The sequence below is a fragment of the Ylistrum balloti genome, unplaced genomic scaffold (genome assembly GCF_031769215.1).
Source record: "Ylistrum balloti isolate Yb309-2 unplaced genomic scaffold, AGI_CSIRO_Ybal_v1 Utg370774, whole genome shotgun sequence".
Classification (NCBI taxonomy): Eukaryota; Metazoa; Mollusca; class Bivalvia; order Pectinida; family Pectinidae; genus Ylistrum; species Ylistrum balloti.
Genome location: NW_026782453.1, coordinates 93734 through 109951, shown reverse-complemented (window position 1 = coordinate 109951; position 16218 = coordinate 93734). Strand labels below are relative to the sequence as shown.

The 16218-nt window shown below is 39.2% G+C and overlaps 1 protein-coding gene across 1 annotated transcript; it reads right to left on the bottom strand.

Moving 5' to 3' along the window:
* Positions 1 to 1686: 1686 nt before the first annotated feature.
* Positions 1687 to 2496, bottom strand: LOC132558245 (mucin-2-like). The gene has a single exon (XM_060222786.1). It carries the CDS (start codon positions 2494 to 2496, stop codon positions 1687 to 1689), a length of 810 nt encoding a protein of 269 aa, XP_060078769.1.
* Positions 2497 to 16218: the final 13722 nt, after the last annotated feature.

Sequence of the window (16218 nt, the reverse complement as noted above, 5' to 3'; positions counted from 1 at the left end):
CTCTACCCCGCCACCGATCCGTCCTCTACCCCGTCACCGATCCGTCCTCTAACCCGCCACAGATCCGACCCTAACCCGCCACATATACGCCCTCTACCCCACCACAGATCCGTCCTTTATCCCGTCACCGATCCGTCCCCTACTCCGCCACAGATCCGACCCTAACCCGCCACAGATCCTGCCGCCACAGATCTGACCCTAACCCGCCACAGATCCGTCCTCTACCCCGCCTCAGATCCGACCCTAACCCGTCACAGATCCGACCCTACCCCGCCATAATACGTCCTCTACCCCGCCACAAATTCGTCCTTTAACCCGCCACAGATCCGACCCTAACCCGTCACATATACGTCCTCTACCCCGCCACAGATCCGTCCTCTACCCCGCCACAGATCCGACCATAACCCGCCACATATACGTCCTCTACCTCGCCACAGATCCATCCTCTACCCCGCCACAGATCCGACCCTATCCCGCCACAGATCCGACCCTAACCCGCCACAGATCCGTCCTCTACCCCGCCACAAATCCGTCCTCTAACCCGCCACAGATCCGTCCTCTACCCCGCCATAAATCCGTCCTTTAACCCGCCACAGATCCGACCCTAACCCGTCACATATACGTCCACTACCCCACCACAGATCCATCCTATACCCCGCCACAGATCCGACCCTATCCCGCCACAGATCCGACCCTAACCCGTCACAGATCCGACCCTACCCCGCCATAATTCGTCCTCTAACCCGCCACAGATCCGTCCTCTACCCCGCCACAAATCCGTCCTCTAACCCGCCACAGATCCGTCCTCTACCCCGCCACAAATCCGTCCTTTAACCCGCCACAGATCCGACCCTAACCCGTCACATATACGTCCTCTACCCCGTCACAGATCCGTCCTCTAACCCGCCACAGATCCGCCCTTTACCCCGCCACAGATCCGTCCTCTAACCCGCCACAGATCCGTCCTCTACTCCGCCACAGATCCGACCCTAACCCGCTACATAGGTTGTGAGATCTTAAACTCATTATTGAGTTTCAACGTCGTCTCAGACAAAAATCATGATAACTTCACAGTCAAACGATTTTGAATTTCAGGAAGTTCTTCCGCTGGTTAACATACACCAAACAAACCTTATATTACCTGATAGCACCATCACACCGAAATGATCTTGTTTCGATTCTAGAGTTATCGCCCCTGTATTAATGGCAGGAACGACAACTCTGGGTAGATATTCATTCACAATGTCCTGGCACAAACCTTTATAACATTATTTCGAATGTTGGTTTTGTTTAGGGGACAAAGCCTTCCTCACTAAGAGGAGTTTTTGTCTCCACTGCAAAAAGCGTAAATAGCAAACCGTAGACTCCTAACTAATGGCTATCGCTAGTTGTGGGTGTATTTGACATTTGCGTTTAAACAGATAGACATTGATGTACAGGAACAAAATATATTAGGTGTATAATGTCTGGAAGACTTGAATTTCTGGCAAAATAGTTATATTTATATACCAAGGCTATTTCAGGCCCGGCGAGACGTACCCAAATATTGACCAACACGAGGTTAACACTCCAAACTAAATGTCTCGAGTTTGAATTTCGTTACATCAAATTCAAAATAATTCTATTTGTTATTGAAGATTACATGAATACTGTGTGAAGTGCTATCCTAATATCGTCAGTACACGATCAATATACAAATTTAGGTACACACTCTGAAGTGTTTGTACTCCTTGTTGTATCGCTGATCAGTCTAATGATGTAATTCGTTACCTGTATCTCTGTAATGATCCTAGGGGCCCCAAGAGGGGTAGGAACCTGTATCACTGTAATAATCCTAAGGGCCCCAAGAGGTGTAGGAAACTGTATCCCTGTAATGATCCTAGGTGCCTCAAGAGGCGTAGGAACCTGTATCCTTGTAATTACCCCAGGGGCCCCAAGAGGTGAAGGAACCTGTTTCCCTGTAATGATCCTAAGGGCCCCAAGAGGTGTAGGAACCTGTATGTCTGTAATGATCCTAAGGGCCCCAAGAGGTGTAGGAACCTGTATCTCTGTAACGACCCTAGGGGCCCCAAGAGGGGTAGGAACCTGTATCTCTGTAATGATCCTAGGGGCCATAAGAGGGGTAGACACCTGTATGTCTGTAATGACCCTAGGGGCCCCAAGAGGTGTAGGAACCTGTATCCTTGTAATTACCCCAGGGGGCCCAAGAGGTGTAGGAACCTGTATGTGTGTAATTACCCTAGGTACCTCAAGAGGGGTAGAAACCTGTATCTCTGTAATGACCCCAGGGGCCCCAAGAGGTGTAGGAACCTGTATCCCTGTAATGATCCTTGGGGCCCTAAGAGGTGTAGGAACCTGTATCCATGTAATGATCCTAGGGGCCAAAAGTGGGATAGAAATCTGCATCTCTGTAATGATCCTTGGGGCCCCAAGAGGGGTAGGCACCTGTATCACTGTAATGACCCTAGGGGCCTCAAGAGGGGTAGTAGGAACCATTTAACATTATCGAGATTTAAACATCACGTACCATAATATACTTTGAATTGAAGAAATTAAATATAGACACGGTACCTGTGAATACTGTATTTATCTTGACACAAGAGAAGACATTTGTGGAGGCGATAGAGCAATATCCTTTATCACGTTATCGACATCACAACCACTGGCATTTGAATCAAGATATTTTCCTGATACATGCATATAAAACTATTTTTAGTGTTTTAAACGTCAGTCCCGCAGCCCATTTCCTCCCTCCCCAAATTATCGATCTACTATAGAACAAAGTATGTAGTATAATATTCTCCAGGAGAGTTGTTAGTAGACACCATTGTCAGAGTTGTTAGTAGACACCATTGTCAGAGTTGTTAGTAGACACCATTGTCAGAGCTGTAAGTAGTCACCATTGTCAGAGGTGTTAGTAAACACCATTGTCAGAGCTGTAAGTAGTCACCATTGTCAGAGCTGTAAGTAGTCACCATTGTCAGAGCTGTAAGTAGTCACCATTGTCAGAGGTTTTATTTAGTAGTCACCATTGTCAGAGGTTTTAGTAGACACCATTGTCAGAGCTGTCAGTAGACACCATTGTCAGAGCTTTTAGTAGACACCATTGTCAGAGCGGTCAGTAGACACCATTGTCTGAGCTGTTAGTAATCACCATTGTCAGGGCTGTTAGTAGACACCATTGTCAGAGCTGTAAGTAGTCACCATTGTCAGATGTTAGCAGTCACCATTGTCAGAGGTTTTAGTAGTAACCATTTTCAGAGCTGTTAGTAGACACCATTGTCAGAGCTGTTAGTAGACACCATTGTCAGATGTTAGTAGTCACCATTGTCAGAGGTGTTAGTAGTCACCATTGTCAGGACTGTTAGTAGTCACCATTGTCAGAGCTGTTAGTAAACACCATTGTCAGAGCTGTAAGTAGTCACCATTGTCAGATGTTAGTAGTAACCATTGTCAGAGGTGTTAGTAGTCACCATTGTCAGAACTGTTAGTAGACAACATTGTCAGAGGTGTTAGTAGTCACCATTGTCAGAGGTGTTAGTACTCACAATTGTCAGAGATGTTAGTAATCACCATTGTCAGGACTGTTAGTAGTCACCATTGTCAGAGCTGTTAGTAAACACCATTGTTAGAGAGCAAGTAGTCACCATTGTCAGATATTAGTAGTTACCATTGTCAGATTTGTTAGTAGACACCATTGTCAGATTTGTTAGTAGACACCATTGTGAGAGCTGTTAGTAGTCACCATTGTCAGGACTGTTAGTAGTCACCATTGTCAGAGCTGTTAGTAGTCACCATTATCAGACCTGTTAGTAGAAACCATTGTCAGAGGTGTTAGTAAACACCATTGTCAGAACTGTTAGTAGTCACCATTGTCAGAGGTGTTAGTAGTCACCATTGTCAGATGTTAGTAGACACCATTGTCAGATCTGTTAGTAGACACCATTGTCAGAGCTGTTAGTAGACACCATTGTCAGAGCTGTAAGTAGTCACCATTGTCAGATGTTAGCAGACACCATTGTCAGAGGTTTAATTTAGTAGTCACCATTGTCAGAGGTTTTAGTAGACACCATTGTCAGAGCTGTCAGTAGACACCATTGTCAGAGCTTTTAGTAGACACCATTGTCAGAGCGGTCAGTAGACACCATTGTCTGAGCTGTTAGTAATCACCATTGTCAGGGCTGTTAGTAGACACCATTGTCAGAGCTGTAAGTAGTCACCATTGTCAGATGTTAGCAGTCACCATTGTCAGAGGTTTTAGTAGTCACCATTTTCAGAGCTGTTAGTAGTCACCATTGTCAGAGCTGTAAGTAGACACCATTGTCAGAGCTGTTAGTAAACACCATTGTCAGAGCTGTTAGTAGTCACCATTGTCAGAGGTGTTAGTAAACACCATTGTCAGAGCTGTAAGTAGTCACCATTGTCAGATGTTAGTAGTCACCATTGTCAGATGTTAGTAGTCACCATTGTCAGATGTTAGTACTCACCATTGTCAGAGATGTTAGTAATCACCATTGTCAGGACTGTTAGTAGTCACCATTGTCAGAGCTGTTAGTAAACACCATTGTCAGAGCTGTAAGTAGTCACCATTGTCAGATGTTAGTAGTAACCATTGTCAGAGGTGTTAGTAGTCACCGTTGTCAGAATTGTTAGTAGACAACATTGTCAGAGGTGTTAGTAGTCACCATTGTCTGGACTGTTAGTAGTCACCATTGTCAGAGGTGTTAGTAGACACCATTGTCAGAGCTGTTAGTAAACACCATTGTCAGAGAGCAAGTAGTCACCATTGTCAGATATTAGTAGTTACCATTGTCAGATTTGTTAGTTGACACCATTGTCAGATTTGTTAGTAGACACCATTGTGAGAGCTGTTAGTAGTCACCATTGTCAGGACTGTTAGTAGACACCATTGTCAGGTGTTAGTAGTCACCATTGTCAGATGTTAGTAGTCACCATTGTCAGATGTTAGTAGTCACCATTGTCAGAGCTGTTAGTAGTCACCATTGTCAGAGGTGTTAGTAGTCACCATTGTCAGAACTGTTAGTAGACACCATTGTCAGAACTGTTAGTAGTCACCATTGTCAGAGGTGTTAGTAGTCATTGTCAGAGCTGTTAGTAGTCACCATTGTCAGATGTTAGTAGACACCATTGTCAGAGCTGTAAGTAGATACCATTGTCAGAGCTGTTAGCAGTCACCATTGTCAGGTGTTAGTAGTCACCATTGTCAGAGGTGTTAGTAGTCACCATTGTCAGGTGTTAGTAAACACCATTGTCTGGACTGTTAGTAGACACCATTGTCAGAGCTGTTAGTAAACACCATTGTCAGAGTTGTTAGTAGACACCATTGTCAGAGCTGTTAGTAAACACCATTGTCAGAGTTGTTAGTAGTCACCATTGTCAGATCTGTTAGTAGTCACCATTGTCAGATGTTAGTAATCACCATTGTCAGAGCTGTTAGTAATCACCATTGTCAGAGCTGTTAGTAGTCACCATTGTCAGATGTTAGTAGTCACCATTGTCAGATGTTAGTAGACACCATTGTCAGAGCTGTTAGTAATCACCATTGTCAGATGTTAGCAGTCACCATTGTCAGAGGTGTTAGTAAACACCATTGTCAGATGTTAGTAGACACCATTGTCAGATGTTAGTAGTCACCATTGTCAGATGTTAGTATTCACCATTGTCAGATGTTAGTAGTCACCATTGTCAGATGTTAGTAGACACCATTGTCAGATCTGTTAGTAGTCACCATTGTCAGATCTGTTAGCAGTTACCATTGTCAGATCTGTTAGTAGTCACCATTGTCAGATCTGTTAGTGGTTACCATTGTCAGATCTGTTAGTAGTCACCATTGTCAGATCTGTTAGTAGTCACCATTGTCAGAGGTGTTAGTAGACACCATTGTCAGATCTGTTAGTAGTCACCATTGTCAGATCTGTTAGTAGTCACCATTGTCAGAGGTGTTAGTAGTCACCATTGTCAGATGTTAGTAGTCACCATTGTCAGAGGTGTTAGTAGTCACCATTATCAGAGATGTTAGTAGTCACCATTGTCAGAGGTGTTAGTAGTCACCATTGTCAGATGTTAGTAGTCACCATTGTCAGATCTGTTAGTAGTCACCATTGTCAGATGTTAGTAGACACCATTGTTAGAGCTGTTAGTAGACCCCATTGTCAGATGTTAGTAGTCACCATTGTCAAAGATGTTAGTAGACACCATTGTCAGATGTTAGTAGACACCATTGTCAGAGCTGTTAGTAATCACCATTGTCAAAGATGTTAGCAGTCACCATTGTCAGATGTTAGTAGTCACCATTGTCAGATGTTAGTAGTCACCATTGTCAGATGTTAGTAGTCACCATTGTCAGATGTTAGTAGTCACCATTGTCAGATGTTAGTAGACACCATTGTCAGAGGTTTTATTTAGTAGACCCCATTGTCAGATGTTAGTAGACACCATTGTCAGATGTTAGTAGTCACCATTGTCAGATGTTAGTAGTCACCATTGTCAGATGTTAGTAGACACCATTGTCAGAGGTTTTATTTAGTAGACCCCATTGTCAGATGTTAGTAGACACCATTGTCAGATGTTAGTATTCACCATTGTCAGATGTTAGTAGTCACCATTGTCAGATGTTAGTAGACACCATTGTCAGATGTTAGTAGACACCATTGTCAGAGCTGTAAGTAATCACCATTGTCAGAGGTGTAAGTAGACACCATTGTCAGAGCTGTAAGTAGTCACCATTGTCAGAGCTGTAAGTAGTCACCATTGTCAGATGTTAGTAGTCACCATTGTCAGAGCTGTTAGTAATCACCATTGTCAGGGCTGTTAGTAGTCACCATTGTCAGAGGTGTAAGTAGACACCATTGTCAGAGCTGTTAGTAAACACCATTGTCAGATCTTAGTAGACACCATTGTCAGAGCTGTAAGTAGTCACCATTGTCAGATGTTAGTAGTCACCATTGTCAGAGCTGTAAGTAGTCACCATTGTCAGAGCTGTAAGTAGTCACCATTGTCAGAGGTGTTAGTAGACACCATTGTCAGAGCTGTCAGTAGACACCATTGTCAGAGCTTTTAGTAGACACCATTGTCAGAGCGGTCAGTAGACACCATTGTCTGAGCTGTTAGTAATCACCATTGTCAGGGCTGTTAGTAGACACCATTGTCAGAGCTGTAAGTAGTCACCATTGTCAGATGTTAGCAGTCACCATTGTCAGAGGTTTTAGTAGTCACCATTTTCAGAGCTGTTAGTAGACACCATTGTCAGATGTTAGCAGTTACCATTGTCAGAGCTGTTAGTAGACACCATTGTCAGATGTTAGTAGTCATCATTGTCAGAGGTGTTAGTAGTCACCATTGTCAGATATTAGTAGTTACCATTGTCAGATTTGTTAGTAGACACCATTGTCAGATTTGTTAGTAGACACCATTGTGAGAGCTGTTAGTAGTCACCATTGTCAGGACTGTTAGTAGTCACCATTGTCAGAGCTGTTAGTAGTCACCATTGTCAGAGCTGTTAGTAGAAACCATTGTCAGAGGTGTTAGTAGACACCATTGTCAGAACTGTTAGTAGACACCATTGTCAGAACTGTTAGTAGTTACCATTGTCAGAGGTGTTAGTAGTCACCATTGTCAGATGTTAGTAGTCACCATTGTCAGATGTTAGTAGACACCATTGTCAGAGCTGTATGTAGATACCATTGTCAGAGATGTTAGTAATCACCATTGTCAGATCTGTTAGTAGACACCATTGTCAGAGCTGTTAGTAGTCACCATTGTCAGAGCTGTAAGTAGTCACCATTGTCAGAGCTGTAAGTAGATACCATTGTCAGAGCTGTAAGTAGATACCATTGTCAGAGATGTTAGTAATCACCATTGTCAGAGCTGTTAGTAGTCACCATTGTCAGATGTTAGTAGACACCATTGTCAGAGCTGTATGTAGATACCATTGTCAGAGATGTTAGTAATCACCATTGTCAGATCTGTTAGTAGACACCATTGTCAGAGCTGTTAGTAGTCACCATTGTCAGAGCTGTAAGTAGTCACCATTGTCAGAGCTGTAAGTAGATACCATTGTCAGAGCTGTAAGTAGATACCATTGTCAGAGATGTTAGTAATCACCATTGTCAGATCTGTTAGTAGACACCATTGTCAGAGCTGTTAGTAGTCACCATTGTCAGATGTTAGTAATCACCATTGTCAGATCTGTTAGTAGACACCATTGTCAGAGCTGTTAGTAATCACCATTGTCAGAGCTGTAAGTAGATACCATTGTCAGAGCTGTAAGTAGATACCATTGTCAGAGCTGTTAGTAGTCACCATTGTCCGGTGTTAGTAATCACCATTGTCAGAGGTGTTAGTAGTCACCATTGTCAGGTGTTAGTAAACACCATTGTCTGGACTGTTAGTAGACACCATTGTCAGAGCTGTTAGTAAATACCATTGTCAGAGGTGTTAGTAGTCACCATTGTCAGGTGTTAGTAGACACCATTGTCAGATCTGTTAGTAGTCACCATTGTCAGATGTTAGTAGACACCATTGTCAGAGGTGTTAGTAGTCACCATTGTCAGAGGTGTTAGTAGACACCATTGTCAGATGTTAGTAGACACCATTGTCAGAGGTGTTAGTACTCACCATTGTCAGATCTGTAAGTAGTCACCATTGTCAGATGTTAATAGACACCATTGTCAGATGTTAGTAGACACCATTGTCAGATCTGTTAGTAGTCACCATTGTCAGATCTGTTAGTAGTTACCATTGTCAGATGTTAGTAGTCACCATTGTCAGATCTGTTAGTAGACACCATTGTCAGAGGTGTTAGTAGTCACCATTGTCAGAGGTGTTAGTAGACACCATTGTCAGATGTTAGTAGACACCATTGTCAGAGGTGTTAGTAGACACCATTGTCAGATGTTAGTAGACACCATTGTCAGAGGTGTTAGTAGACACCATTGTCAGATGTTAGTAGTCATCATTGTCAGAGGTGTTAGTAGTCACCATTGTCAGAGGTGTTAGTAGACACCATTGTCAGAGCTGTTAGTAGACACCATTGTCAGAGCTGTTAGTAGACACCATTGTCAGAGCTATTAGTAGTCACCATTGTTCTCCAGGATACTTTCTCCTCTGAAGTAAACTTTTTATCATAAACATTGCAATTCTTATTACAACTCCTTCCTGACGATCAACACAGGCCTGCTGCTATGAACAGACAGGGAAATCATGCAAATACGTATTACATTCAAATGTGATAGCAGTAAAGCCTTTAAAATGACCAATAAATTGTTCGTGACCTTGACATTAAAATGGCACATCAGGTCACCATGGCCTTGACTATGAAATAATAAATACGTTGACCGTGACCTTGACTCATTGTTTTAAAATGACCCTAAGCTGACCATGAAATTTACGTTAGATTATGAATGATATCAGACAAACTTCCGACAGACCTTATCGGTTGAGGTATTACTATAAATACTCGGATCTTTTATACTACATGTGTTTATAGTAACTTTATTGTATTTAATAAACAATACGCTGTTAATTCTGATAAACCTATGAAATAATGCTATATAATAGAGAAATAGAAACACAATTGTATTAGTTCTATGCAATCAATGGATGATGTTGAATCAGTCAAGAATTGTTGCGTGTAGATTGTGAATACAATGTACCAAACAACCAGTGTTACCATGGAAATTTACAATATTGGTACAAGAAGGTTTTTTTAGAAACGAAATATTTATTCTGCATTGACTGTTGCATTTGGTATCTGTGTAATCTGAAGACATTCTTCAGATCATTATCAAACGTCTACATGCGTTTTATTACATGCAAATATTTAAATGGCTTCACTTAAAAATTTTATTTCCGTTTCCTTTTGCAATTGCGTCGTATCCTCCAATTATCAAACGCAAAAAGGACCCAAGACTTGGACCCGGAAATAGAGATGACGTTGTAAATTCTGAAACGAAACCCATCTGATATAAAGTAATCCGGACCTCACAACGTGCACAAATGTCGAAGTCACACTAACTTTAATTGTTAGATTTTCATTTCCCGAAAGACTTGAATGACACCATACATTCTTGTTTTTGAATCATGACCAAATAAAATATTGGAATTCTCATGACGAAAACATATGTACGGAACAAAATAATCGTATCTATTACATGGTTTCCTTTGTTTTTACACTCTTGTTTTGAACAAAAAACGAAGTTAACACACAACGCAATGGAGGGTCCACAGTAGGACATCTTCGTGCACATGTACTTTCTGCACGTGTAATATACACTGAAGGTGCGCGGTCAGCAGATCTGCTTAAAGTACGGCTTGACGATGGGGGCAGGTTGATCCGACACGTGCAGTGTGAAGGAGACCGCAATACCACACGCGAATTTCCAGACTGGGCTGAAATTAGCATGTAATTGTAAAGAGGGCAAGTGGGGTGAAACTTTTTCCAGTTTCTACCGGTTTGATATCTTTAAGAATCCTCAACTCGAAATTCATTCTATCTATGATATATATATATCTATATTTTGTTTCATGATCAAACTATTCACACTACAAAATTTTTTTCACGCGGAAGTGTTCTAGAAAATAAGGCTTAACATGACGTAAATAATCCACAGGTCAGAAAGTTTCCGAAATGTCAGAGCTGACCATTACAATGAGTTCAAACAGAGCTGGTCATTAAAACGAGTTCATACGTATCTGACCATTACAATGAGTTCATATAGAGCTGGTCATTAAAATGAGTTCATACAGTGCTGACCATTTAAATACGTTCACAGAGAGCTGACCATTGAAATAAATTTACAGAGAGCTAACCATTGAAATAAGTTCACAGAGAGCTGACCATAGAAATAAATTCAGAGATCTGACCATTGAAATAAGTTCACACAGAGCTGACAATTAAAATAAGTTCATGGCGTTCATCTGTTTGAAGACGGGAGTGTGTGTTTTATATCGTTAGACCTTCATCGTGACATTGAACGTTTCAGGATCAAAGTCACGTTCTTGTTTAAACGTTTAAATGTTTGAGATTTCGACGGCACGAGATACCTTAATAGCTGACATGTGTGTGCCAGAACAGGGCTTTACTTCCAGAAACTAAAGAAAGTGAAGAACGTTGATCTTTTTACAGATTTGCCTATCACATTTAAGTACCATTAAATGTATTTCTATGCCAAATCCGGACGCTCTGTCGACTCCGTTTCTGGTTTTACATTCGTGGTGGCTGTGTCTGAGATAGACTGACGATTGCATAAGTCTCCCAACTGAAGTAAGTTGTTATGTTGTGCAATGCATGTGCATATCTGGAGCATCTCCTGACTGATTTAGTCGTCAAGCGTCTGCCAATACACCACTTGTTGGGGCCGAATTGGGTAAAAAAAACGGAGAAACAAAAAAAAAGTGAAGATAAATTAAGGAAAAAAAATTATATGTGAAAAGTTTTGCGAAAACACAAGATATTGTAACTGCACATGTTCCAGTCTCATTAAGCAAGTTATTTGACGTCACAATATTTTCATCTGATCACTGTTCCAATAAAATAAACACGTTAAAACGTTCTCATGAGAACACGTAAATAGTTTGTACTCTGTGTGTTGCTTAATACAAAGTACATGTTTGTACAATATGTTAAATACCAATGACAAAATGTAGGGGTCTCAGATGTTTTGTTTATACCACTGGTGTCTGTCTGTTCATATTTATTCTAACAGGATCACTGTTTTGTCTTTGGTTTTGAAATTGAAAATATTTTTACAGCTGCTGACATAAAAAATAACACTCCATATTACCTATCAATGAACCGGACGTAAACCACTACAAACAGCACAAAATCTATTTTATTATAAACCGCTACAGACAACAGTAAATCTATTTTATTATAAACCGCTACAGACAACAGTAAATCTGTTTTATTATAAACCACTGCAGACAACAGTAAATCTATTTTATTATAAGCCACTACAAACAGCACAAAATCTATTTTATTATAAATCACTACAGACAACAGTGAATCTATTTTATTATAAACCACTACAGACAACAGTAAATTTATTTTATTATAAACTAATACAGACAACAGTAAATTTATTTTATCATAAACTAATACAGACAACAGTAAATCTATATTATTATAAACCACCACAGACAACAGTAAATCTATTTTATTATAAACCACTACAGACAACAGTAAATCTATTTTATTATAAACTAATACAGACAACAGTAAATCTATTTTATTATAAACCACTACAGACAACAGTAAATCTATTTTATTATAAATCATTACAGACAACAGTAAATCTATTTTATTATAAACGACTACAGACAACAGTAAATCTATTTTATTATAAACCACTACAGACAACAGTAAATCTATTTTATTATAAACTATTACAGACAACAGTAAATCTATTTTATTATAAACCACTACAGACAACAGTAAATCTATTTTATTATAAACCACTACAGACAACAGTAAATCTATTTTATTATAAACTAATACAGACAACAGTAAATCTATTTTATTATAAATCACTACAGACAACAGTAAATCTATTTTACTACAGACAACAGTAATTTTATTTTATTATAAATCACTACAGACGATAGTAAATATATTTTATTATAAACCACTACAGACAACAGTAAATATATTTTATTATAAACCACTACAGACAACAGTAAATCTATTTTATTATAAACTAATACAGACAACAGTAAATCTATTTTATTATAAATCACTACAGACAACAGTAAATCTATTTTACTACAGACAACAGTAATTTTATTTTATTATAAATCACTACAGACGATAGTAAATATATTTTATTATAAACCACTACAGACAACAGTAAATATATTTTATTATAAACCACTACAGACAACAGTAAATCTATTTTAAATACTTCCCCGTTAATTCCTTGGTAATTTTTAATGAATTATCCGTCACTTCGACATTCCGGAAATATCAATACCATTCCTCTTGTCCGGGTCCTGGTTTGTACATGTATTGTTTTCGTTTCTTATTTTATTTTGTGTCTTCCCTCGCTGTTCAGATCTCTTGTGAAACCCCATGGCGCCTCGATTACAGATATTTCTGTACCATTATGCAGATGGTCATGAACATGAAATGAAAATACTCAAAGTTTATTTAAAAACAATCCGGAATGCAATATGAAGGCTGTATTAAAATGATACAGATACTGCCAACAATAAAATAGTTTTGATATGTATAATTTAAGTGTTTTGGAAAGATCGCAATTTCGGCTGCCAGATGTAGAAACTAAGACTTAAGAAATGATAGTAATGTCTTAGGGAGATGTAAGAAGGTTCGGTATATAGCCACGATATCTGGCAAGATTTTATTTATAATCACAGGGATGTATATGTGAGTTTACAGATCTATAAATGGTTGTATCTTTGTCTACAATCATATTGTATGTATCTAGCAAGACAAGTGAACCAGTCACGTACATAAATCACATGTATCGTCATGCGGTGCATTAACAATACAGCAAGGTCGTGTAAGCATCAGGTAAATTACGTGCGTTTTAGAGATCTGAAGTAACGACACAGGAATTATACAGATCAGATAGCAACACGTGTGTTATAGACTACAGATAACAACACGTGTGTTATAGACTACAGAAAGCAACACGTGTGTTATAGACTACAGATAACAACACGTGTGTTATAGACTAGAGATAACAACACGTGTGTTGTAGACAACAGAAAGCAACACGTGTTGTAGACTAGAGATAGCAACACGTGTGATACATACTACAGAAAACAACACGTGTGTTATAGACTACAGATAACAACTTGTGTGTTATAGACTAGAGATAATAACACGTGTGTTATAGATCACAGATAACAACACGTGTGTAATAGACGAGGGATAATAACACGTGTGTTATAGACCACAGATAACAACACGTGTGTAATAGACGAGGGATAATAACACGTGTGTTATAGACAACAGATAACAGCACGTGTGTTATAGACTAGAGATATTTACACGTGCGTTATAGACTACAGATAACAACACGTGTGTTATAGACTAGAGATAACAACAGGTGTGTTATAAACTAGAGATAACAACAGATGTGTTATAGATTACAGATTACAGCACGTGTGTTATAGACTAGAGATAATAACACGTGTGTTATAGACCACAGATAACAACACGTGTGTGATAGACGAGGGATAATAACACGTGTGTTATAGACAACAGATAACAGCACGTGTGTTATAGACTAGAGATATTTACACGTGTGTTATAGACTACAGATAAAAACACGTGTGTTGTAGACTACAGATAGCAACACATGTGTTATATACTATAGATAGCAACACATGTGTTATATACAACAGATAACTACACATGTGTTGTAGACTGCAGAAAGCAACACATGTATTATGAACTACAGAAAGCAACGCGTGTGTTATAGACTACAGATAACAACACGTGTATTGTAGACTATAGATAGCAACACGTGTATTGTAGACTACAGAATGCAACCCGTGTGTTATAGACTACAGATAACAACAGGTGTTATAGACTACAGATAACAACACGTGTGTTATAGACTAAAGAAAACAACACATGTGTTACAGACTACAGATAACAACGGGTGTGTTATAGATTACAGATAACAGCACCTGTGTTATAGACTACAGATAACAGCACGTGTTTTTCAGACGAAAGATAAATTACGTGTGTTATAGACAACATATAACAATACGTGCGTTATATACTACAGATAACAACACATGTGTTATATACTACAGATAACAACAGGTGTTATAGACTACAGATAACAACACGTGTGTTATAGACTAGAGATAACAACACATGTGTTACAGACTACAGATAACAACGGGTGTGTTGTAGACAACAAAAAACAACACGTGTGTTGAAGACTATAGAAAGCAACACGTGTGTTATAGACTACAGAAAGCAACACGTATTGTAGACTACAGATAGCAACACGTGTATTGTAGACTATAGAAAGCAACACGTGTGTTATAGACTACAGACAGCAACACATGTGTTATAGACTACAGATAACAACAGGTGTTATAGACTACAGAAAGCAACACGTATTGTAGACTAGAGATAACAGCAAATGTGTTACAGACGACAGATAACAACACGTTTGTTGCAGACAACAAAAAACAACACGTGTGTTGTAGACTATAGAAAGCAACACGTGTTATAGACTACAGAAAGCAACACGTGTGTTATAGACTACAGATAACAACACATGTGTTATAGACTACAGAAAGCAACACGTGTATTGTAGACTATAGAAAGCAACACGTGTGTTATAGACTGCAGAAAGCAACACATGTGTTGCAGACTACCGATAACAACACATGTGTTGTAGACTGCAGAAAGCAACACGTGTATTGTAGACTACAGAAAGCAACGCGTGTGTTATAGACTACAGATAACAATACGTGTGTTGTAGACTACAGATAGCAACACATGTGTTATATACTATAGATAGCAACACATGTGTTATATACAACAGAAAGCAACACGTGTGTTATAGACTACAAAAAGCAACACGTGTGTTATAGACTACAGATAACAACACATGTGTTACAGACTACAGATAACTACACATGTGTTGTAGACTGCAGAAAGCAACACATGTATAATGAACTACAGAAAGCAACGCGTGTGTTATAGACTACAGATAACAACAAGTGTTATAGACTACAGATAACAACACGTGTGTTATAGACTACAGATAACAACGAGTGTGTTATAGATTACAGATAACAGCACCTGTGTTATAGACTAGATATAATAACACGTGTGTTATAGACTACAGATAACAGCACGTGTTTTTTAGACGAAAGATAAATTACGTGTGTTATAGACAACAGATAACAATACGTGCGTTTTATACTACAGATAACAACACATGTGTTATAGACTACAGATAACAGCAGGTGTGTTATAGACTACAGAAAGCAACACGTATTGTAGACTAGAGATAATAACACGTGTTATATAGATTACAGAAAACAACACGTGTGTTATAGACTACAGAAAGCAACACGTATTGTAGACTAGAGATATTAACACGTGTGTTATAGACTACAGAAAACAACAAGTGTTATAGACTACAGATAACAACTTGTGTGTTATAGACTACAGATAACAACACGTGTTATAGACTACAGAAAACA